This window comes from Mesoplodon mirus, assembly GCF_964341445.2.
Source record: "Mesoplodon mirus genome assembly, chromosome: 5".
In the NCBI taxonomy this organism is placed as follows: Eukaryota; Metazoa; Chordata; class Mammalia; order Artiodactyla; family Ziphiidae; genus Mesoplodon; species Mesoplodon mirus.
In genome coordinates, this window is record NC_138980.1 from 6,854,929 (window position 1) to 6,880,056 (window position 25,128).

A 25,128-nucleotide genomic window follows, 5' to 3' on the forward strand; every position below is an offset into this window, starting at 1 on the left:
GTCAGTTCTACACATATATACATTCTTTTTTCATAGTCTTTTCCATTATGGCTTATCAAAGAATATTGAATCTAATTCCCTGTGCTATACAGTAGGACCTTGTTGTTTATCAATTCTGTATATAATAGTTTGCATCTGCTAATCCCAAACTCCCAATCCATCCTTCTTCCACCGCCCCCGGCTTAGTAAAATCTCTTCTTTAAAGGGGTTCCAAGATGGGCACTAGAGATTTGACACCTGAAAATAAGTCTGTGCCATTTATTTTGGTAGATGGAACATTTACCAAAGCCAAAGAATCAGAAATGAATTCTTCCAATTAGTATTTCAGAGCAATTCTCCTAGTTATCTTTTGTCCAAACCATTGACGCCCAAATCCTACTGAAGTGTGTGTCAGATCATTTCCCAGTGACAAGGAATTTGAGACACCAAGTTCACATGGACCAGCCTCTTCAGCATCACCCGAAAGCTTGTCAGAAATGCAAAACTTCAGGCCCTGCCCCAAACTAAACCAGACTCTGCAGTTTAAGAGACCCCCAGGTGATTCATGTGCAATTGAAGTTGGAAAGTACTGGCCTAGAGCACCACTGATTAATGTAATAATTGTGCCTATCTGTTTTATTGCCCACGTGAAAGATTCTTAATTGACTCTGCCTTTTAACTAGCTTGAATTCCACTGATGGTTAGTGCTTTTAAGCCATTTGCTCAACTAAAAAGAGCCATTGGTAACCTGGATCCTCCGCAGTGAATGTGTGTGCTGATTTAACATATTTAGACAGGAGAGCACTTTACCTACGGAGTTGAGGTGGGATGGGGAATTATCTGTCACCATCCCAGTTCAGTGGTGATGCATCCTGAATGAAACAAAAAGTCTCTGCCTGTCCATTCAACTTGTCTGCCCCTGAGGACCAGAGAAGAATCCTCTTTCCTGGTGGATTTGATAATGGGACCGCCCCTAGTGGGCTGTTACACATTTTCTTGAAGAATGATACTTAGGGCGAGCTGCCCGTGACGTTGCCTGCGCTGTTTGAAACTGCAGAACCCGTTACCAGCTTGGGGCAACTACCGCTCCGGCTGGTTCCGGAGCCCGTGCGTGCCAGGAGGGCTAGTGGCGGGCGTGAGGTGGCTCTAGCCTTTCGCGTCTCTGCAGCCTGGAGACTAGAACCGGCACTTTCGTAGGACGCCACCTCCAATCGCAGCGCTGGCGCGGGCGGAGGCTAAAACACACGAGTCCTGAGACTGAGGAAAATGCGCCAAGTTCCCGTCGGCGGCGTCGTGGGGAAGACCCCAGCGGTTCGGGCGCCGGGCGAGCGGAGCCGCTTCTGGCGCTCCTTGCCGTCCTGGGGCGGGGACGGGGACGGGGGCGGGGACGGGGGCGGGGACGGGGGCGGGCGCCGCTTCGGGGATGTAGTCGGTGCCGGCGCCCAGGCAGGACCGAGCCGCAGCCCGGGTTCCCGCTCTTGAGAGCGAATGGGCACTCCCCTGCGGGGAGGGCGATCCGGCCAGCTTTTCCGTGGGTCGCGGGCCCCCGCAGGCTCGGGGCAGGGGCTCACCTGTCGCCCCCGCCCTCAGCCCGGTTAGACTTGTCGGCGTCACCGCCGCGGACCTCGCTCTGGGCCATGACCATAGTTACGGGAGAAACATTGGTGATGTCACAACCCCCAGTGATAAGGACAGCCAGGAGCAAGAAATGGTATAGCAGAAGAGACGGCCCCTGGGCAAATGTTATATTCTACATATGCTTGGTGATTACAGGGTCCCTGTATAAATGAATTCTCCTCAACTCCTTGGGATTTGAAGAGAAAATGCCCCGTGTCATACCTCGTGAAAGTAATAGGCTTTCAAGAGGTAGTCCCTCAAAAAAAACCAGACGTCCCTTGAAGTTTTTTCAGAAAAAGGAAACCAAGAGAGCCTTGGATTTCACAGATTCTCAAGGAAATGAAGAAAAAAACTTCTGAATACAGAGGATCTGAAATTGATCAAGTTATTCCTGCAGCACAGTCCTCACGTGTCAACCGTGAGAAGAGAAAAAACTTGTTACCGTTTGTGGGACTGAATAATCTCGGCAATACTTGTTATCTTAATAGTATACTTCAGGTATTATATTTTTGTCCTGGTTTTAAATCTGGAGTGAAGCACTTATTTAATAGTATTTCAAGGAAGAAAGAAGCCCTAAAAGATGAAGCCAGTCAAAAAGCTAAGGGAAACTGCAAAGGAGATTCTTCAGTAAGTTTTGAACTAATATGCAGCTTACATTCCTTGATCCTTTCAGTCGAACAGCTTCAGGCTAGTTTTCTCTTACATCCAGAGAAATATACTCGTAAACTTGCTACTCAGCCAAGGCGACTACTTAACACACTCAGGAAACTCAACCCTATGTATGGAGGATATCTACAGCATGATGCACAGGAAGTATTACAGTGTATTTTGGGACACATTCAAGAAACATGCCAACTCCTAAAAAAAGGAGTAAAAAATGTGGCAGAGTTATCTACTAAGGTAGAAGAAAAACATCCGAAAGAGGAAATGAGTGGTCATAACAGCATGGAGATGGACAGTATGAGGCATTCTGAAGACTATAAAGAAAAACTGCCAAAAGTACATGGGAAAAGAAAGAGTGACACTGAACTTGGTAACATGAAGAAAAACGTTAAAGTCTCTAAGGACCACCAGTCTTTGAAAGCAAACCAGAGACAAACCAGATCAAAAAGAAAAGCTACAGTTGATTCATCAGATATTCCTGCTAAAATCATCCCCAAGTACATTTCTGAAAATGAGAGTGCAAGACCCTCACAAAAGAAATCAAGAGTTAAGAGAAACTGGTTCAAGTCTACAGCTAAGCAACCCAGCATTATTTCTAAATCCCTTAGTCTGGGTAAAATAACAACAAACCAAGAATCCAAAGGACAACCTAAAGAAAATGAATGTGGTCTTGAAGAGGACATGGGGAAGTATGAGAATGATAATACAGCTGATGGTTGTGGACTTGAATCTCCAGGGAAGAATGTTATGCCTGTTAAGGAAGTTAAGCCCATCAACAAAGGTGCAGAGCCAATTGGTTTTGAGCTGGTGGAGAAACTATTTCAAGGTCAGCTGGTAATAAGGACTCGTTGCTTAGAATGTGAAAGTTTAACAGAAAGAAGAGAAGAGTTTCAAGACGTCATCGTACCAGTGCAAGAAGATGAGCTTTCCAAAGCAGAGGAGAGTCCTGAAAGTTCTTCAGAGCCAAAACCAGACATGAAGACCCTGAGATGGGCAATTTCCCAGTTTGCTTCAGTGGAGAGGATTGTAGGAGAAAATAAATATTTCTGTGAAAATTGCCATCATTATACGGAAGCTGAACGAAGTCTTTTGTTTGACGCAATGCCTGAAGTTCTAACTATTCATTTGAAGTGCTTTGCTGCTAGTGGCTTCGAGTTTGATTGTTATGGTGGTGGACTTTCCAAGATCAACACTCCTTTACTGATACCTCTTAAACTGTCACTAGAAGAATGGAGCACAAAGCCAACCAATGACAGCTATGGATTATTTGCAGTTGTGATGCATAGTGGCATTACAATTAGTAGCGGGCATTATACTGCTTCTGTGAAAGTCACTGACCTTAACAGTTTAGAACTAGATGAGGAAAATTTTGTGATCGACCAAATGTGTGAAGTAGGTAAGCCAGAACCACTGAATGAGGAGGAAGCAAGGGGTGTGGTCAAAAACTATGACGATGAAGAAGTGTCGATTAGAGTCAGTGGAAATACCCAGCCAAGTAAAGTTTTGAACAAAAAAAATGTAGACACTCTTGGACTTCTCAGAGGACAAAAGACTCAAGCAGGTTATGAGTTATACAACAAAGCATCTCATCCTGATAAAGTTGCCAGTACAGCATTTGCTGAAAATAGAAATTCTGAGACTAACAATACTAATGGGACCCATGAATCTGATAGAAACAAGGAATCCAATGGCCAAACAGGCATTAGCATGAGTGATTTTGAAAACAAAATTTCATATGCAGTGCAAAGCTTAAAGGAGTATGAGGGGAAGTGGTTGCTTTTTAATGATTCTCAAGTGAAAGTTACTGAAGAGAAGGACTTTTTGAATTCTCTTTCCCCTTCTACATCTCCTACATCTACTCCTTACTTGCTATTTTATAAGAAATTATAGAGTGAGTGTATTTTCCTTGTGTGTATATTAAACATTGGTAAATTGATTACATCAAAAAGTCTTTAGCTTATCTTTTGAAGCTATTGGATATTATGGGTCTCTCTAGGTTTCTATATAAATAGTGAAATCTGAGTTATTGAAAACCATGTTAATTTTTAGAATTCCTTTATCCTTAGTGGAGACTAGGGATTGATGCATTAGCTTCTGGGAACAAACTTGTATAGGTTCTTAACTGAATTATTCAAAATGGAAGCATTTAAACACTTTGAATTTACACCTATCTTTTGTGTTTGCTTTTTCAAATAAAGTGCTTGTATTTTTATCTCCATATTTTGGAGTAATTATCTACATGATGTTTATAGGTTCTGTGGTTTTTCAGCTAAGAAGCAGAATCTCATTTCAGTACATTCACTTGTGTAAGTCATGAAGCCAGATCTTTGATGGGCTGTATTAGAGGCACGTGTATGAACAGCTGTACCAGCGGTTTGCTGCAGCTGTTAAATGAAGTAATGCATGGAAAATGCTTAGTATAGTTTCTGGCATTCAGTAGCCCTCAGAAAATATTGGCTAAAATATTACTAAGGAGAGTTCTATAACCTGGATAGCCAAGAGTCACCATGAGCTTGACTCAAGGGAAGTAAGAAAGACAGATCATTGGCTGGGGTGTTGAACCGCATGGAAGAAGACAAACGCTTTACCATAGAACTTGACGCCAAGCTATAATAACGTAGCAAAATAGGCCTGGGGAAAGAATCTGAAAGTGCACAAAACAGAGGATCACAGTGTCATTTGAAGCATGACTAGGAAAAGTGCCACTGGCTGTAGTTGACAGACCAGCAGACCCCTGCACCCACTCTGCGGGTCTCTGCTCTGCATTTGGCACCAGCCAAGTAGCCTCCTCTCTAAAGGGTCAGTTTTGCAAGTGCCCACCCGACTCCCATGGCCTCGCCCTGTGCTCAGAGAAGGCCATAAACTATGTTGGCCAATTCACCTTGTCATTTCAGGATAGAATGCATTAGGTTCTCCCCCAAACTCAATGGCTGGAAGAATCATAAAACAGGAATTCAGGGGTCCCTGAAGCTCTGCACTTGTGTCAACAGGCCTGATTTGTATCTGAGCGGGTGAGCATTTATAGCCTCTGATTTGCCATTGTGGAGCTCACAATTCCAAAAGCTGAGGCTCCTGTTCCCCACCCAGCCTCAGTTATGTTTATGTCACCAGCTTCTGAGGCGTCATCTGCTTAGTACTGCACTTTTGAACAGGACCAAGAGACCACGCTGAGCCATGAAGTCCCCACAGCTATCACTCCTATGTCCTGGCAGACACACCTATGTGACCTTACACAAGTTAGATAACCTTTCTGGGCTTAAGTTTCCTCATCTATGAAACTGAGATAACAGTAATAATAAAAGTTGTGTCATTATTAGGCAGCTAAATGGTAACGTTGGTTAAATGCTGGGCTTATTACAGGCACTTAATACAAATAAGTTTATTCTATTACATTACATTAAATACATTATATTATATCATCTCATCTCATCATATCTCATCATATCATACATCATATTATTATGATGCCATTTGGGGAAGTCTCCATTAGTGCGTCCATAACAAAAAGATGTCAAAATGACTTAAGATTAGGAAAAGCTTCTCCTCTACTGCCTCATGTTCAAGACAAATCGACAAGGAATCAATTACTGAATATTTACTGAACACTCCCCTGTGTGCTAGACACCATACCGGACTCCGTGTAGGTACGGAAATATAAGACTCAGGGTCATCCCAGCTCTCAGCCAGCTTATTACATAGTTGAAAGTAGAAGACGCATGAAACAATTAGGCCTCTGGGTGTTAATGAATTCACATAAATACAGAGGCCCCAAGCTGCTGATTTGGGTCTTCATTCTTCCCGCCCTAATACTCAGGCCTCCCCAGGTATATCTGGGCATCCTCAGGTATAGTTAATATGTTCATGTCCCCCAGTATTTCCATCCAAGCCAGGGGTCCAGGTCTCCTACCCACTCCTCTGGCCTCAGCTGTTTCTTTCTGGAGCTGCCCTGAGTCTAAAGCCCCTGTCATCATGGTCTGTAGCAAACAGGCGGGTGCGGGGACACAGCTGCACTCACTGCCCTCTGTCCCAGGCCCACGCTGTCTTTAGCGTAACTTTAACTTAACGCCAAACCTCTAACTGCTGTTCCATTTCCATTTTGTGGGACCAGGTCAGGACAGAAGCCACAGGACCCTTCCTCCCTTTGCAGTTCCTTCCCCCTTACTAAGCTCCTCCTCCAACCACAAAGCCCACCCCTCATTCACGACAGCTCATGAAAATAGACAACCACACAGATTCTGTTCTCCTATCACCACAGCAGTGACCCTGTTTGCTCCAAGCTAATAATAACTAATGATAATAATAGCAGCAGTAAATGCCATTTGCTCTAAGGTCATTTCATGTATTATCTTATTGAACTCTCACTTCAACCTGTAGAATAGATTTTATTTGTCCATTTGGTAGATGAATAAATTGAGGCTCATATAGTCAAGTAGTGGGTTCAGGGTCACACTACCTTGTATGTAAGAAGTAAGTAGTAGTTCTGGGTTTTAGTCAGGCTCACATGACTCCAGAGCTTTTAACCACCCCCACGATATTGTCTCTACGTGAGCACACCGCTGTCAAGACAAAGACAGTTGGGCATTTCAAGTATTCCTGAACCAGCTTCAGGACGCTTGACTCTTCTTGGAGCCATGGAAAGAATAGAGGTTCCAACCCAAGTTTTGTTGCTATACACCTTGGCCAGGTCAGTTTCCTCACCCAAACTGGAGATTTATCAAATTTCCTCCAGCCTTGTTTTAGGTTCACAGTAAAACTGAGGGGAAGGTACAGAGATTTCCCATATACCCTCTGCCCTCACACACGCACAACTTCCTCCATTATCAACATCCCTCACCAAAGTGGTCCGTTTGTCGAAATTAATGAACCAACATTGAGACATCATAGTCACCCAAAGTCCATAGTTTACAAGACGGCTCACTCTAGGTATTATACATTCTATGGGTTTGGTCAAATGTATAACGACCTGTATCCACCATGACGGTATCATACAGAGTAGTTTCACTTCCCTAAATATCCTCTGTGCTCCATCTGTTCATCCCTACCCACCTCCCAACCCCTAGCCATCACTGTTATTTTTACTGTCTCCATAGTTTTGCCTTTTCCAGAATGTCTTACAGTTGACATCATACAGTGTGTAGCCTTTTCACATTGGCTTCTTTCACTTAGCCATATGCATGTAAGTTCCCTCCATGTCTGATCATGGCTTGATAGCTCACTTCTTTCTAGCTATGAATAATATTTCATTGTCTGCATGTACCATAGTTCATTCATTCACCTACTGAAGGACATCTGGATGCTTCCAAGTTTTGGAAGTTATGAAGAAAGCTGCCATAAACATACATGTGTGGGTTTTTGCATGGCATAAGTTTTCAACTCCTTCAGGTAAATAGGATATGTGATTGCTAGCTCGTAGAGTAAGAATACGTTTAGTTGTATAAGAAACCACCACCTTGTCTTTCAAAGGGGCTGGACCATTGTGCATTCCTACCAACAGCATGTGAGAGTGCCTCTCGCTCTACCTCCCCACCAGCAACTGGTGGTGTGAGTGGTCAAGAGTCGGGGCATTCAAACAGGTATTTTGTGGTATCTCATTTTAATTTGCATTTCTCTGATGACATGGGATGTGGAGCTCTTGTCATGCTTATTTGACATCTGTATATCTTCTTTGGTGAGATGTCTATTCAGATCTTTTGTCCATTTTTAATTGGGTTGTTTGTTCTCTTGTTGAGTGTTGAGTTTGTTTTTTTCTTTTTACATTTTGAATAATGACCCTTTATCAGATGTGTCTTTTGCAAAACACATATTTTCTCCCAGATGGTGGCTCGTCTTCTCATTCTCTTACCATTCTTTCACAGAACAGAAATTTTTAATTTTAATGAAGTCCAGCTTCTCAGTTACTTCTTTCATGAATAGTGCCTATGGTGTTTACCTAAAAGGTCATCGCCATACCTAAGGTCATCTAGGTTTCCTGCTATGTTGTCTTCTAGGAGTTTTATAGTTCTGCATGTTACATTTAGGTCTGTGATGCATTCTGAGTTAATTTTTGTCAAGAGTGTAAGGGCTGTGTCTGGATTCTTCTTTTTTTTTTTTTTTTTTTTGGCATGTGGACATCCATTTGTCGAAAAGATTATCTTTCCTCGGTTGTATTGCCTTTGTTCCTTTGTCAAAAGTCAGTTGACTATAATTATGTGAATCTATTTCTGGGCTATCTATTCTGTTCCATTGATCTATTTGTTTCTTCTTTTGCCAATACCGCACTGTCTTGATTACCGTAACTTTATAGTAAGTCTCGAGGATAGGTAGTGCCAATCCTCTCCTTCAATTATCGAGTTGGCTAGTGTGGGTCTTTAGCCTCTTTATATAAACTTGAGAACTAGTCTGTCAACATCCACAAAGAACTTGATGGGCAGCCCTGATTTTAACAATGTATTTTTCTGGGAGTTTGCCCAGTAGCCAGCACCCAGAGCCCTTAGTCTTCAGTAGGCTGAATTTGGGTCCTTCTTTTCTGGACTTGGGGAAAATGTTTGGATTTTTTAAGTTCCTTGTGTTTGCACATTATGTGCCTGAGCCCAATTCATGAAATGTAATCACAGACATAAAGCAGGCATCCCAATAGCATGAAGAAGAAAATGCTGGGGCTGGCGGTGGTGGTTAGCCCTCACCATAGCATTAACATTCACTGTCATCAACATCATAAAAGACGCTTGTATTCATCAAGTACTTACTAAGTGCAAAACCAAGATCTCAGTCCCTTACATGGGTCATGTCACTAATCCTTCCAATCACCTTCAACTGAAGAAATAGAGTCTCTGAAAGATTAAGTAACTTCCCCAAGTCACACAGGTAGTAAGCGCTGAAGCTGAGATTCAAACCCACTCTTAATCCCTAGATTGCACTCATTCTCACTGGCTTCCCCTTTCACCCTGGGGTAGTGATGCTGACCATCCTGGGCCTGACATTCCAGCTTCCTGAAGGACAGCCCAGGTCAGCTCATCATCTTACACTGAATGGGAAATCCCACAGACAACTAAGCTTCCTGATAAATCCACTCTACTCTAGTTCCTTGAAACCCTTTTTACAAAACCCACATAGTATTTGAGAAATGGAAGCTGAAGCACCTTCTCCTCCTCCATTCCCCCCCTTTCGCCTGCTTCCCCACAGGATCCAGTTGGTTATAAACCTCTCTTGCTGTTTATTTACCTCTTAATAAGCCCTATCTCCTCTCAGAAAGCCATTTAGCACTGCACCACTTAATTTCTCCCCAAGGCAGAATCTGCCAGGTGGAGTCTTCGTCCCCAGCCACGTCGATTTGTCTTATTTTGAAGCAGCAGTGAACATGCCACAAAACTAAAATAGCAATCAGTTCCCAGGTGTGGACTCACTGAGCAGGGAAATGACCAGGAGTGTGTGCATGTGTCCACCCGGGGCAGCTGTTCTGAACGGGCTGGATTAACCCAGGAATGACTCCCGAAGGTGGCTCCCAGCCAGCTGTGGCCACATCTGGGCATCCCTCAACGCAGAAGCACGCCGCTTTTCTGCCTCAGCTGGATTCAGCCACTCAGCACCTCCTCGGGCTGGACGCCCCAACCCTGGAGCTATGCACCCTTGCCTTTTCCACAGTTGAGGAGACAAAGTGGGCCCCCAGAGGATCAGGAAACCAGCACAGAATAACCCAGTGCAAGAAGGAAATGTCCCTGAAGTCACTTTTTCTTATTCCAAAATTCCTATAAAATCTGTCTCTGATTCTATACTATTACTACATTTGGGTCAATATAAATATAAAATTCTTCAAATTTTGTACCAGCTAAATTACTACATTATGTCCCCCCCCAAAAAATTTTGAACACCCCAAAAATCATGTTGTTCCCATAACTTCAGTGCTCCTGGACACACACGACAAGATGTGTGCCTGGAGGTGTATGTGCCTCTGTTTGAGCAGCACGACCCGGACATGGGCAATCTCTGTTTTGGGGAGGGTCCCTTCACCACTGCATGTCATCCTAAGGAAGAGAAGATGACATCTAAAGCAAAGACAGGCGATTATTAACAGGACAGCAGTACTGGACAGGACCTCCCAGGGACCCAAAGAATAATAGAAAGAAAACAGAGACCCGTCTGACTTATAGCTTCTTGTGTGGTTCCATTGACCGTGCGATACCTATCATCATTATGGGAATTGACAAGTCAGCACTCCAGCCAAACTCACAGAAGTGACTGCTCATAAATACACACACACACACACACACACACAAATATACACACACATATATTTCATAAGTTCATCTGCATAACATCCATCGTCCATCCCATTAATAACTCACATCCCATAATATGCAGTGGAGCCCTTTATTAGAAGGAAGAAGAATGAATATCAGTGTTCACGGGTGGAGGTGCATTGGCCTCGCCTTCAGTATGTCTATGTATGTAGCGTTCCCAACTCGCTTTTGCAAACCTTCTGGTTTGAACCAGTGTGCTCTGGAAGTGTTGGCAGTCAGGATATTGTTCACAGTCAAAGGTGTGCTCACTGAATCTAATCTCAATACCGGCCAGATTGCTGAGATTACAGCAAGCAACCAATGGTGGGCCATCCCCAAAGGCATTACCCAATAGGGCAGAAGTCAAAGGGCAGAAGTGTAAAGACAAGTTGAGTGATAATCCTTTATTCCTTGGAGCAATTTTGCTGTAATATTCAAGGATCCTTTTTTTTTAAGTGTCCTCTCAAAAAGGAAAAAAAAAAAAGCAATAGAGAAAGCCTCCCTCCTTCACCATACAAGATTCCTTTTCCAATGGAGAGTATCTGCCATTCCAATTTCTTTAAGTAGCTTTATATTTGGACATTTAACAGGTGTTCCCAAGGCTGCTCTAAAGAAAAAACAACAATTCTTCCCTGAATCAACAGGTAAATGTTTTTCTGAAATGACAGCAAGAAACAGATCTGGGGAGACTGTCTCTATTTTTCATGGTAAAAAATAATAAAAATAAAAATAATAAGGTAGAGCAGATGATAATCTGCTCTAAAATAAGCTGAGGGAATGAAAAAGTGCTTAGAAACCTGTTGCATCCTTTTTCCATTAAAATAATTATTATTAAAATGCTACAGATGCACTGCCCACAAAATGCTCACAAGTGGTCCCCGTTTGGGTGATACTGCCCACGGTTAACCAGTGGCTGCTGCACTGGGCTCCCTAGAGCATGGGCACTGACACAGAACTCTGTGGGTCTTTACAGTTACAAGACTGCTCCCTAATTGTAATCCCTGATTATTTTATAGACTCTGATCCCATCTTCCCTTGGTTGGCCTTCCAAAAGTCTTCCAGATGGATGTGCATGTATTTCAGGAAACTGGGCGAGTCCTTTGCAAGGATCTTTTTGACAAGGAAAATGGGGTCTTAGGAGGGCTTGCTTGGGGTTCTCTAGAGGGCCCCCAAAGAAAGGAGGAAGGCGTCAAACGCTTATCCTCCTCAAGGACTTTACGAACTCAGAGGAGAAAAGTGAAATTTGTCACGTCTCTTTCTCTGTGGAACAGTGGTCTTGTCATGCCCAGGGCAGCTCAGATTCCAACAAAAACAGAAGCAGTAACATGTCCAGAGAGGCTGGAGCATCAGTGGAGACAAAGAGCAAAAGAGAGCCTGCTTCTCCAGGCCTGGATGGGCTCAGAGGCATCCAGCTGCAAGCCAGCTGGACTTAGTTTAAAAGACCACGTGTGGAATATTGGTTTGGTCCCAGATCCCACAGTTTAAGAGGAACATTTCCAAACACAGCCTTAGTCAGAAGAGCCCTCTCCTCTAAGACAGACCTTGAAGCTGTGTCACACAGAATAATTGAGGGCACTTGGAAAGTTAAATTTGACTTGGCAAGTCGAAAAGGCTTCAAAAGACACTTGATGAACACTTTTAAAGTATTTTTTTAGGGCTTCCCTGTGTGGCGCAGTGATTAAGAATCCGTCTGCCAGTGCAGGAGACACTGGTTCGAGCCCTGCTCCGCGAAGATCCTACATGCCTGGAAGCAACTCAGCCCGTGCGCCACAGCTACTGAGCCTGCGCTCTAGAGCCCATGAGCCACAGCTACTGAAGCCCGGGCACCTAGAGCCTGTGCTCCGCAACAAGAGAAGCCACCACAATGAGAAGCCCGCGCACCGCAACGAAGAGTAGCCCCTGCCTGCCACAAGTAGAGAAAAGCCCACGTGCGGCAACAAAGACCCAACACAGCCAAAAATAAAATAAATTCATTAAAAAAATATATATATATATATATATGTATTTTATGGTAGAAGATGGAGTAAATCAGATTGCCTGGGAGAGCAGAATTAGTTCAACATTTGGCTAATCAGAAGGAAGAATTTCGTAAACTGAGGGCTCTTAGAAATGGAATGTATCCCCTTGGGGAGTAGCGAGTCCTTCTGCCAGGGCTATAAAGCTGATGCTGCCATTCCACTGGAGAGGAAAGAGGGGAATGATTTCCAGGAGGCAGGATATTCAAGCAGTGAAAACTGGGTTTTGTGTCAAGTTGCACCCAGACTTGGGGTCCAGCTCTGTTTTTGTAAGGCCCTGGGAAATTTCTCTTGAACCCTCAAGTTCCTCGTTATGAGATGGGTATAACGTCTCCTCCAATGAGTTATTATGCAAGTAAATGAAGTATTAATTCACCCTAGTGCTTGGCACGGTAGAAATGTTAAATTCACGATTGTTGCTGCCCCTGTTATTACCCAAGCTTGATAAATTGGATAGGAAGAGAAAGTACATCGTTTTCTCAGATTTCTTTAGCCCTCTGATCCTGTGGTCACTGTGGGGCCCATCCTATCAAAGTTCCTGGTGCCATCTTCCTAATTCCCTGCTTCCTATTTCAGCACCACTCCAGATCTTCCTAGACAATGGTCTATATTCTCACCTTTCCCACTGCCGCTCTCCACCCACAACCAGAAGCAGTCTTTCCTATACTCCATTCTTTTGTGACCCTGCTTTCTACAGCGATAACTGGGTATTCTAGGAAGTGATGTATATTAAGAATACTATGTTAATATGACTATATAGTCACCTTATCCTTTAAATTTTTTCTCCTGCTAGAAAGCAAGGGCTGAGCACAGCAACCAGTCAATAGCCGACAGTCAATCAAAAGTCTACATGGTCAGAAGGAGGGCTCTTTACTAGTGGGATTCTATAGATCATGCTTCGCTTTTCTAGAGACGATGATAGTGGTCATTTGGGGCGAGGTAGAATACAGAGCAGTCCTGTGACAGGCTGCCTGGAGGATGTTAGGTGCAGGGGGACCTTTTCCGTTCACTCATTCATGCTCTGGAGAGCTTTAACATTCACTCTGCCCCTGTCTTTCTCCAACCCCAGAAAAGAGCAGAGCTCCACGCAGAAGTGCTGGAAGGACGTGCAAGTGGGGGACTTCATCCAAATGCAATGCAATGAGACCATCCCAGCCGACACACTCCTCCTCTTTTCCTCGGACCCCAGTGGGATCTGTCATCTGGAAACTTCCAACTTGGATGGAGAGACAAACCTCAAACAGAGGCGTGTTGTAAAGGGCTTCACACAGCAGGTAGGGCTCTTTCTAAGATCTTCAACTGGAATGGCGAAGGGAAGATGCCAGCCAGTCCTACTGGCAAACTTTATTTAATCTGTTGTGTAGAGGAGAATGTAGTAGATGCCTCCTTTTCCCAGGCACTTAGGTACACTTAATCTTCCCACCAACTCTCTGAGATGGATATCATCCCCTTCTCATGGATGGGGAAACTGAGGCTTGGGAAAGGTAAAGAACTTGCTGAAGGCCTCAGAATCCTTAAATGGGGACCCCCTCCATTCAACTGAAGAAACTCTGCTTTCTGCTCTAAACCGAGGAGTCTAGTATCTGCTCAATGACTCAAGACCAACCCATTTTTCTGTGCTTCTCCAATCCTGGCTCATCCTGCCCAGCTCAGCTTCAGCAATTTCTCCTTCCATGAATGCTTTCTAGTACTCCTTTGACCGCAGCATAAAAGCAGCAAGGTATCATTAACTATTTTTCCATTTGTGTAGGTCTTACCTTCTCAACAGTACTGAAACCTCTTTAAGGACAGGGAGTGATCATCAACATTTTAATTTAATCCCCACTTTACGTGTGTGATACCCTGGATATCATGGAGGAATCATGACTGTTTGGTGGTGAAGGGCCCAGGCTCTAGAGTCTGGCAGAGCTGAACCCAAAGCCCAACCCCACCATTTATTAGCTGTCTCACCTAAGGCAAGTTATTACCCTCTCACACCTTCATTCCCTCATCTGGAAAATGGGCACAAAAATAGTACCCTCTCCATAGGGTGTTTCTGAAGACTGCATTGTTACTGAGCCAAACTTGGTTCTGCTTTTGCCCACGTGCGGTAAAGCCAGTCTACTGACACTGGGTCGTAGTGAAGGAAAACGCAGCATTTATTGTAAGGCTCCATACAAATAGTCTGGGACAGCTAGTGCTCAAAAAGACTGAACTCCCTGATGGGTTTCAGGAAAACATTTTTAAAGGCCAGCTAAGGGAGGGCGGGGTCACAGGGTACGTGATCTCCTCGTGCACAATTCTCTGATTGGTTGATGGTAAGGGAACAGGGTGGTGTCACAGGGTTTATCAATCCACAGGCGCCATTAGGTCTTGGGGCTATGTGCTCATGGTCATCAAATAGTTAATATCTTCCATTTGATGGGGGTTTTCATGTCTGTCAAACAACTCAGGAAATGTGCATCAGATACTATTATCTAGGTACTTCAGAAAGGAACTAAAGCAAGGAATATGGGGGAGAGGTCAGCCCCAAAAAGGCCCCATAAGGTCCTGCTCGATTATAAAATAATATGTACATGAATTACTTAGCATGAAGCTAGGCACATAGTAAGTAAGAGACCAGTAAATAGTTGGCAGTAAATATCAATGGCGTTCATAGGCAATATGCGTTGACTGATCAAAACTGGGTGTGATATTCCAGTTTTCCATTAAAATTCCCCTTGAAAGTGTTGATTTCCCATCTGGTACCTTGCTCTATGCATGGAAAAGAATAAAATTCTATCACTCCTCTTCATCCTGACAGCCTGTGGCTAGGGAGAAAACGAATGAATCGGGGGATTTAGAAGAAGGAAGGCAAGTGGTTCATTCCTCAGAGATGCTCATGAGCTAACGTTTCGTTATCTAGACAGAAACTTCTCAAGAGAAGGCCACTCATCATACCTCACTTTGCCTCTCTCAAAGCCCCAGATGAACAGTTCTCATAAAATCGCTTTTCTATGACTGAACTCTGTTCTCTCATCCTTACAATGGGAATACTAAGAATGGCTCTCCCAAAGTTGTGCTGTGTGATTCAAGTGAGATAAGGAACGTAGAGAACAAACTAGAGGGTTTGCTGCATTGCAGATACACAGTAAACGGTCTATGGCTGCTACCTCGGCTACAGTTCCTACAGTGGGAATGGAAACCACCACGACCACCGCGCCGTCACCTTGCTTTGTGGTTGTGATAGTGGCTCGGTCCTCCCATTGGTGTCCAGGCTCTGTTGAGTCAATCACTGCCCTGGGGCTTGGCGTCTGAGTTTCCTCTCCTTTGCTTGTCCTTGTCACACTCACCCAATCATCCCAGTGTTTACAAAAATGTAGGGCGGGATCTGGGTAAGCTCACAGCGCCATCCTAGACACAAAATAATCTATTTCTTGGCTCAGGGCCCTGTGGGCTGCCCTCTAGAGCAAAGGTTTTCAAGCTTTTTTAACCACAAGTCACGATAAGAAATACATATTGCACACACACACCTAGCCACATGCACATGTGGGTATGTGTGTGAGTGTGTAAGACTGCCACCTCAGTCATACTACATGCAAAGGACTCTGAAACTTTCTATTCTATTCTATCGGGTTTTGGTTTTTGTTGTTGTGTTAATTGATTTATTTATTTATTCATTTATTTATTTTTGGCTGTGTTGGGTCTTCATTGCTGTGCACAGGCTTTCTCTAGCTGTGGTGAGTGGGGGCTTCTCTTGTTGTGCAGCACGGGCTCTAGGCACTTGAGCTTCAATAGCTGTGGCGCACGGACTCAGTTGTGGCTTGCAGGCTCAGCAGTTGTGGTGTGTGGGCTCAGCAGTTGTGGCACGCAGGCTCTAGAGTGCAGGCTCAGTAGTTTTGGCGCACGGGCTTAGCTGCTCCGTGGCATGTGGGACCTTCCCGGACCAGGGCTCGAACCTGTGTCCCCTGCACTGGCAGGCGGATTCTTAACCACTGCGCCACCAGGGAAGCCCCGTTTTTGCTGTTGTTTTTTAAGTTCCAGGAGCAGCAAAACGTGTGTGCGTTTGTAAATCTACCCTTCAGCTGGCCCACCCCAACATCCTCACCGTAACTCTAAGTCTTTTACTCTTTCTCAGGCAGTTATTTCGGCACTGTTGAGGTTCACCCAGTCCCTTCTCTTTTTTGCCACTGGCAGTGGCTCCCAAGCTGTTTCTTGTATATTAATTGGTCTGATAGTTTGGGATTTGACTAGAATGAAGAGCTGGATGAAAGGGTCATTCACGCTCCACTGCTATAAACCAGCTAATTCAAGTTAATCACATCTCTCAAACTCTAACCCTAAATTCTAATAGGGTACTTGGTGTCATGATTTACCAAAATAAATAAATTCACTTGTAAAGGGAACAAGATTTATCTGATTTTGAAAGTTTCCAGAATTCTCTATTCTATTTCACTTCTTGATTCTCCCCCTCACTTTGCTTAAGTGTGCTTTTCCAGTTCTATAAGAACAGGGATAAATAGTACTAATAATAATGCCCTTTTTTAAAGCTCTTATATACATATAAGGTAAGTGAGGCACAGAAACGTGAAGTAACTTGCCCAAGGTCACTAAGCTGGGAAGTACTGGAACCAGGATTCAAAGCCAACTTTGTCCAGTCTCAGCACTTAAGGTTTGCAGTAGCTCATCTCCCTGGTCCTTTGACTCTCACCCAGACTTTACCCAGAATTGCTTACTTGAAAACACACATTTATCGTTTTCAATATTCTTTCCACATGTAAGTAACAAGCAGCAGGAAGAATAAAAGCAGGCCTAGCCAGCTCCCTGGGGAGGAGGAATTTTAGCTGCTCTTTGCGACCTTGCCTCTCCCTTATGTCTTCAGTGCAGAAAGATTTCTGAATATGGACAGAATTCTCTTCTGACTAACTCTCTATATAATATTTCTCAAATGTGCTGAACAAAGATGTTGACGAGAGTTGCAAGAAAAATACATGCTGCACTGTCATGTGAGATCAGAAGGCAATAGGTTACAAGTTTTCCAACAGTGTGGACTGCAGAACTTCTCAGATACTTTACTAAAGGGGAAGGGAGGGGGAGGGTGGTACTAGTATATAAGATCTCTACTTATTTAACCACAGAAACCGTTTATGCCAAGGACCACATCCCAGGACTACTACAGGAGAGGTGGGATCACAAGTTAGAAATTCGCCTTAAACGCACTGAAGGTGTTTTGGATGTATCATAACCATCACGGGGAGAAACTTTTTCATATACACACGCATCCTTCCCCACTATCATCACCCAATTATGATTCATGGGGACTGAGTAGTGGTCTGGGCATGCATATTTTTTAAATGTTCTCCCGGATGATCTTAATAGGAACCTACCACTAGTTCATCAGAAACCTGTGTAATAAAGGGAAGGTGTTACCTCCAAAAAACACTCATCATAATCATGGGAATAAAGCCACCATCTACAGGAGTCTTACATGTTTTGCCCATATTGTCCTTTGTCCTCATGACCATCCTGTGAGGGGGACATCACTACTCCATTAGACAGATGAAAACCCTAAGGTACAGAAAAGGCAAAATTCACCACTTGTCTCAGAGAAGATTTTGGACACCTGCAAATGTGGTTTGTTTCTCAATTTAATACCTTAAATAATTAGTATTAATGACTTTTTTTAGCTTGTTATTCCTATTGGCTATGAGACTTTGATTTTGCCCAAAGGGGGTTTTTACTAACCTCAGAGATTTCTAGAAACTCCCAACCCCACACCATATACCCACAACCATTCTCACGGCTGTGTCCTGTTCATCCAGAGTCAGTAAGACAAACTTTGTCCCAGCTCCTCTAGATCAGCACTTCTCAAGGTGGAGTCTGCCAAACCCTTATCTCAAGAGATAGTTCTTAAAAAACAAGGTCTGTGGTCAAATCTGATTAGGAGGCCGGAGTCCTGTGGACCCCTCTTGGAGGTTCCAACGTCCATGAACATTTTAAGGTCTCGGAGAAGACCTAGAGGAAGGAGGCCAGTTAAACTTTCTTTAACCCTGAGCTTTCCAAACTCATTTAACCTCAGAACCATTTGGGGCACAATAATTTTTCACCTTCATATGGAAACTTGAACACATTAATCTACATTGTGTGGAACACAAGTGACCTCAACAGGTGAGGAATGACCGAGAGGCTGACCATCCTCATGGCTTAGACAGCTCGTCCTTGCCTTTCCTGTCTAGGTTCAGAGGAAATTATAAACATGAGAGAGCTTCTCAAAAGGATCTTTCCCCTGTGACACAGCACATCATTCTCAAGGTTGCCAAAGAGTTAGTTTCAAAATCCATTTCCCAGAATGCAACTTGGACCAAGTCAGGTTTCGGGGTTTTTTTTTTTTTTTTCAATTGGAACTTTTATCATGATGGGCCATCTTTACTTTCACACCGTTATTGACCTGTTCTTGAAATATTTATTCCTACATCCCATTGCTGGGAAAAGGACAGAAAAGGAAGGAATACAAAATTAGGATTATGCCGAGGTCTGCAGAACAGGCAAGAGGACTTCATTAGAGAATTAAATTGTACAGTTTTCTCTTTGGGGACATTTTTGACACCTGAAATCACTTCTTTTGAAAAAAATTATGAATTGAAGTATAGTTAATTTACAATATTATTTTAATTTATGCTGTACAGCAAAATGAGTCAGTTCTACACATATATACATTCTTTTTTCATAGTCTTTTCCATTATGGCTTATCAAAGAATATTGAATCTAATTCCCTGTGCTATACAGTAGGACCTTGTTGTTTATCAATTCTGTATATAATAGTTTGCATCTGCTAATCCCAAACTCCCAATCCATCCTTCTTCCACCGCCCCCGGCTTAGTAAAATCTCTTCTTTAAAGGGGTTCCAAGATGGGCACTAGAGATTTGACACCTGAAAATAAGTCTGTGCCATTTATTTTGGTAGATGGAACATTTACCAAAGCCAAAGAATCAGAAATGAATTCTTCCAATTAGTATTTCAGAGCAATTCTCCTAGTTATCTTTTGTCCAAACCATTGACGCCCAAATCCTACTGAAGTGTGTGTCAGATCATTTCCCAGTGACAAGGAATTTGAGACACCAAGTTCACATGGACCAGCCTCTTCAGCATCACCCGAAAGCTTGTCAGAAATGCAAAACTTCAGGCCCTGCCCCAAACTAAACCAGACTCTGCAGTTTAAGAGACCCCCAGGTGATTCATGTGCAATTGAAGTTGGAAAGTACTGGCCTAGAGCACCACTGATTAATGTAATAATTGTGCCTATCTGTTTTATTGCCCACGTGAAAGATTCTTAATTGACTCTGCCTTTTAACTAGCTTGAATTCCACTGATGGTTAGTGCTTTTAAGCCATTTGCTCAACTAAAAAGAGCCATTGGTAACCTGGATCCTCCGCAGTGAATGTGTGTGCTGATTTAACATATTTAGACAGGAGAGCACTTTACCTACGGAGTTGAGGTGGGATGGGGAATTATCTGTCACCATCCCAGTTCAGTGGTGATGCATCCTGAATGAAACAAAAAGTCTCTGCCTGTCCATTCAACTTGTCTGCCCCTGAGGACCAGAGAAGAATCCTCTTTCCTGGTGGATTTGATAATGGGACCGCCCCTAGTGGGCTGTTACACATTTTCTTGAAGAATGATACTTAGGGCGAGCTGCCCGTGACGTTGCCTGCGCTGTTTGAAACTGCAGAACCCGTTACCAGCTTGGGGCAACTACCGCTCCGGCTGGTTCCGGAGCCCGTGCGTGCCAGGAGGGCTAGTGGCGGGCGTGAGGTGGCTCTAGCCTTTCGCGTCTCTGCAGCCTGGAGACTAGAACCGGCACTTTCGTAGGACGCCACCTCCAATCGCAGCGCTGGCGCGGGCGGAGGCTAAAACACACGAGTCCTGAGACTGAGGAAAATGCGCCAAGTTCCCGTCGGCGGCGTCGTGGGGAAGACCCCAGCGGTTCGGGCGCCGGGCGAGCGGAGCCGCTTCTGGCGCTCCTTGCCGTCCTGGGGCGGGGACGGGGACGGGGGCGGGGACGGGGGCGGGGACGGGGGCGGGCGCCGCTTCGGGGATGTAGTCGGTGCCGGCGCCCAGGCAGGACCGAGCCGCAGCCCGGGTTCCCGCTCTTGAGAGCGAATGGGCACTCCCCTGCGGGGAGGGCGATCCGGCCAGCTTTTCCGTGGGTCGCGGGCCCCCGCAGGCTCGGGGCAGGGGCTCACCTGTCGCCCCCGCCCTCAGCCCGGTTAGACTTGTCGGCGTCACCGCCGCGGACCTCGCTCTGGGCCATGACCATAGTTACGGGAGAAACATTGGTGATGTCACAACCCCCAGTGATAAGGACAGCCAGGAGCAAGAAATGGTATAGCAGAAGAGACGGCCCCTGGGCAAATGTTATATTCTACATATGCTTGGTGATTACAGGGTCCCTGTATAAATGAATTCTCCTCAACTCCTTGGGATTTGAAGAGAAAATGCCCCGTGTCATACCTCGTGAAAGTAATAGGCTTTCAAGAGGTAGTCCCTCAAAAAAAACCAGACGTCCCTTGAAGTTTTTTCAGAAAAAGGAAACCAAGAGAGCCTTGGATTTCACAGATTCTCAAGGAAATGAAGAAAAAAACTTCTGAATACAGAGGATCTGAAATTGATCAAGTTATTCCTGCAGCACAGTCCTCACGTGTCAACCGTGAGAAGAGAAAAAACTTGTTACCGTTTGTGGGACTGAATAATCTCGGCAATACTTGTTATCTTAATAGTATACTTCAGGTATTATATTTTTGTCCTGGTTTTAAATCTGGAGTGAAGCACTTATTTAATAGTATTTCAAGGAAGAAAGAAGCCCTAAAAGATGAAGCCAGTCAAAAAGCTAAGGGAAACTGCAAAGGAGATTCTTCAGTAAGTTTTGAACTAATATGCAGCTTACATTCCTTGATCCTTTCAGTCGAACAGCTTCAGGCTAGTTTTCTCTTACATCCAGAGAAATATACTCGTAAACTTGCTACTCAGCCAAGGCGACTACTTAACACACTCAGGAAACTCAACCCTATGTATGGAGGATATCTACAGCATGATGCACAGGAAGTATTACAGTGTATTTTGGGACACATTCAAGAAACATGCCAACTCCTAAAAAAAGGAGTAAAAAATGTGGCAGAGTTATCTACTAAGGTAGAAGAAAAACATCCGAAAGAGGAAATGAGTGGTCATAACAGCATGGAGATGGACAGTATGAGGCATTCTGAAGACTATAAAGAAAAACTGCCAAAAGTACATGGGAAAAGAAAGAGTGACACTGAACTTGGTAACATGAAGAAAAACGTTAAAGTCTCTAAGGACCACCAGTCTTTGAAAGCAAACCAGAGACAAACCAGATCAAAAAGAAAAGCTACAGTTGATTCATCAGATATTCCTGCTAAAATCATCCCCAAGTACATTTCTGAAAATGAGAGTGCAAGACCCTCACAAAAGAAATCAAGAGTTAAGAGAAACTGGTTCAAGTCTACAGCTAAGCAACCCAGCATTATTTCTAAATCCCTTAGTCTGGGTAAAATAACAACAAACCAAGAATCCAAAGGACAACCTAAAGAAAATGAATGTGGTCTTGAAGAGGACATGGGGAAGTATGAGAATGATAATACAGCTGATGGTTGTGGACTTGAATCTCCAGGGAAGAATGTTATGCCTGTTAAGGAAGTTAAGCCCATCAACAAAGGTGCAGAGCCAATTGGTTTTGAGCTGGTGGAGAAACTATTTCAAGGTCAGCTGGTAATAAGGACTCGTTGCTTAGAATGTGAAAGTTTAACAGAAAGAAGAGAAGAGTTTCAAGACGTCATCGTACCAGTGCAAGAAGATGAGCTTTCCAAAGCAGAGGAGAGTCCTGAAAGTTCTTCAGAGCCAAAACCAGACATGAAGACCCTGAGATGGGCAATTTCCCAGTTTGCTTCAGTGGAGAGGATTGTAGGAGAAAATAAATATTTCTGTGAAAATTGCCATCATTATACGGAAGCTGAACGAAGTCTTTTGTTTGACGCAATGCCTGAAGTTCTAACTATTCATTTGAAGTGCTTTGCTGCTAGTGGCTTCGAGTTTGATTGTTATGGTGGTGGACTTTCCAAGATCAACACTCCTTTACTGATACCTCTTAAACTGTCACTAGAAGAATGGAGCACAAAGCCAACCAATGACAGCTATGGATTATTTGCAGTTGTGATGCATAGTGGCATTACAATTAGTAGCGGGCATTATACTGCTTCTGTGAAAGTCACTGACCTTAACAGTTTAGAACTAGATGAGGAAAATTTTGTGATCGACCAAATGTGTGAAGTAGGTAAGCCAGAACCACTGAATGAGGAGGAAGCAAGGGGTGTGGTCAAAAACTATGACGATGAAGAAGTGTCGATTAGAGTCAGTGGAAATACCCAGCCAAGTAAAGTTTTGAACAAAAAAAATGTAGACACTCTTGGACTTCTCAGAGGACAAAAGACTCAAGCAGGTTATGAGTTATACAACAAAGCATCTCATCCTGATAAAGTTGCCAGTACAGCGTTTGCTGAAAATAGAAATTCTGAGACTAACAATACTAATGGGACCCATGAATCTGATAGAAACAAGGAATCCAATGGCCAAACAGGCATTAGCATGAGTGATTTTGAAAACAAAATTTCATATGCAGTGCAAAGCTTAAAGGAGTATGAGGGGAAGTGGTTGCTTTTTAATGATTCTCAAGTGAAAGTTACTGAAGAGAAGGACTTTTTGAATTCTCTTTCCCCTTCTACATCTCCTACATCTACTCCTTACTTGCTATTTTATAAGAAATTATAGAGTGAGTGTATTTTCCTTGTGTGTATATTAAACATTGGTAAATTGATTACATCAAAAAGTCTTTAGCTTATCTTTTGAAGCTATTGGATATTATGGGTCTCTCTAGGTTTCTATATAAATAGTGAAATCTGAGTTATTGAAAACCATGTTAATTTTTAGAATTCCTTTATCCTTAGTGGAGACTAGGGATTGATGCATTAGCTTCTGGGAACAAACTTGTATAGGTTCTTAACTGAATTATTCAAAATGGAAGCATTTAAACACTTTGAATTTACACCTATCTTTTGTGTTTGCTTTTTCAAATAAAGTGCTTGTATTTTTATCTCCATATTTTGGAGTAATTATCTACATGATGTTTATAGGTTCTGTGGTTTTTCAGCTAAGAAGCAGAATCTCATTTCAGTACATTCACTTGTGTAAGTCATGAAGCCAGATCTTTGATGGGCTGTATTAGAGGCACGTGTATGAACAGCTGTACCAGCGGTTTGCTGCAGCTGTTAAATGAAGTAATGCATGGAAAATGCTTAGTATAGTTTCTGGCATTCAGTAGCCCTCAGAAAATATTGGCTAAAATATTACTAAGGAGAGTTCTATAACCTGGATAGCCAAGAGTCACCATGAGCTTGACTCAAGGGAAGTAAGAAAGACAGATCATTGGCTGGGGTGTTGAACCGCATGGAAGAAGACAAACGCTTTACCATAGAACTTGACGCCAAGCTATAATAACGTAGCAAAATAGGCCTGGGGAAAGAATCTGAAAGTGCACAAAACAGAGGATCACAGTGTCATTTGAAGCATGACTAGGAAAAGTGCCACTGGCTGTAGTTGACAGACCAGCAGACCCCTGCACCCACTCTGCGGGTCTCTGCTCTGCATTTGGCACCAGCCAAGTAGCCTCCTCTCTAAAGGGTCAGTTTTGCAAGTGCCCACCCGACTCCCATGGCCTCGCCCTGTGCTCAGAGAAGGCCATAAACTATGTTGGCCAATTCACCTTGTCATTTCAGGATAGAATGCATTAGGTTCTCCCCCAAACTCAATGGCTGGAAGAATCATAAAACAGGAATTCAGGGGTCCCTGAAGCTCTGCACTTGTGTCAACAGGCCTGATTTGTATCTGAGCGGGTGAGCATTTATAGCCTCTGATTTGCCATTGTGGAGCTCACAATTCCAAAAGCTGAGGCTCCTGTTCCCCACCCAGCCTCAGTTATGTTTATGTCACCAGCTTCTGAGGCGTCATCTGCTTAGTACTGCACTTTTGAACAGGACCAAGAGACCACGCTGAGCCATGAAGTCCCCACAGCTATCACTCCTATGTCCTGGCAGACACACCTATGTGACCTTACACAAGTTAGATAACCTTTCTGGGCTTAAGTTTCCTCATCTATGAAACTGAGATAACAGTAATAATAAAAGTTGTGTCATTATTAGGCAGCTAAATGGTAACGTTGGTTAAATGCTGGGCTTATTACAGGCACTTAATACAAATAAGTTTATTCTATCACATTACATTAAATACATTATATTATATCATCTCATCTCATCATATCTCATCATATCATACATCATATTATTATGATGCCATTTGGGGAAGTCTCCATTAGTGCGTCCATAACAAAAAGATGTCAAAATGACTTAAGATTAGGAAAAGCTTCTCCTCTACTGCCTCATGTTCAAGACAAATCGACAAGGAATCAATTACTGAATATTTACTGAACACTCCCCTGTGTGCTAGACACCATACCGGACTCCGTGTAGGTACGGAAATATAAGACTCAGGGTCATCCCAGCTCTCAGCCAGC

At 43.6% G+C, this 25,128-nt stretch overlaps 2 protein-coding genes across 2 annotated transcripts; both read left to right on the forward strand.

Annotated features, from left to right (window-relative positions):
• The first annotated feature begins 1,805 nt into the window (after positions 1-1,805).
• Positions 1,806-4,599, forward strand: LOC309804469 (ubiquitin carboxyl-terminal hydrolase 1-like). Its single transcript, XM_082621787.1, has one exon. It carries the CDS (start codon positions 1,936-1,938, stop codon positions 4,147-4,149), a length of 2,214 nt encoding a protein of 737 aa, XP_082477913.1. The 5' UTR covers positions 1,806-1,935; the 3' UTR covers positions 4,150-4,599.
• Positions 4,600-20,986: 16,387 nt separating this feature from the next.
• On the forward strand, positions 20,987-23,780 carry LOC309804246 (ubiquitin carboxyl-terminal hydrolase 1-like). The gene has a single exon (XM_082621485.1). The coding sequence runs from the start codon at positions 21,117-21,119 to the stop codon at positions 23,328-23,330; it is 2,214 nt and encodes a 737-aa protein (XP_082477611.1). The 5' UTR covers positions 20,987-21,116; the 3' UTR covers positions 23,331-23,780.
• The last annotated feature ends 1,348 nt before the right edge of the window (positions 23,781-25,128 follow it).

Coding starts and splice junctions, on each gene's coding strand:
- LOC309804469 (XM_082621787.1), top strand. CDS start 1,936: ATGAAGAAAAAAACTTCTGAATACAGAGGATCTGAAATTGATCAAGTT.
- LOC309804246 (XM_082621485.1), top strand. CDS start 21,117: ATGAAGAAAAAAACTTCTGAATACAGAGGATCTGAAATTGATCAAGTT.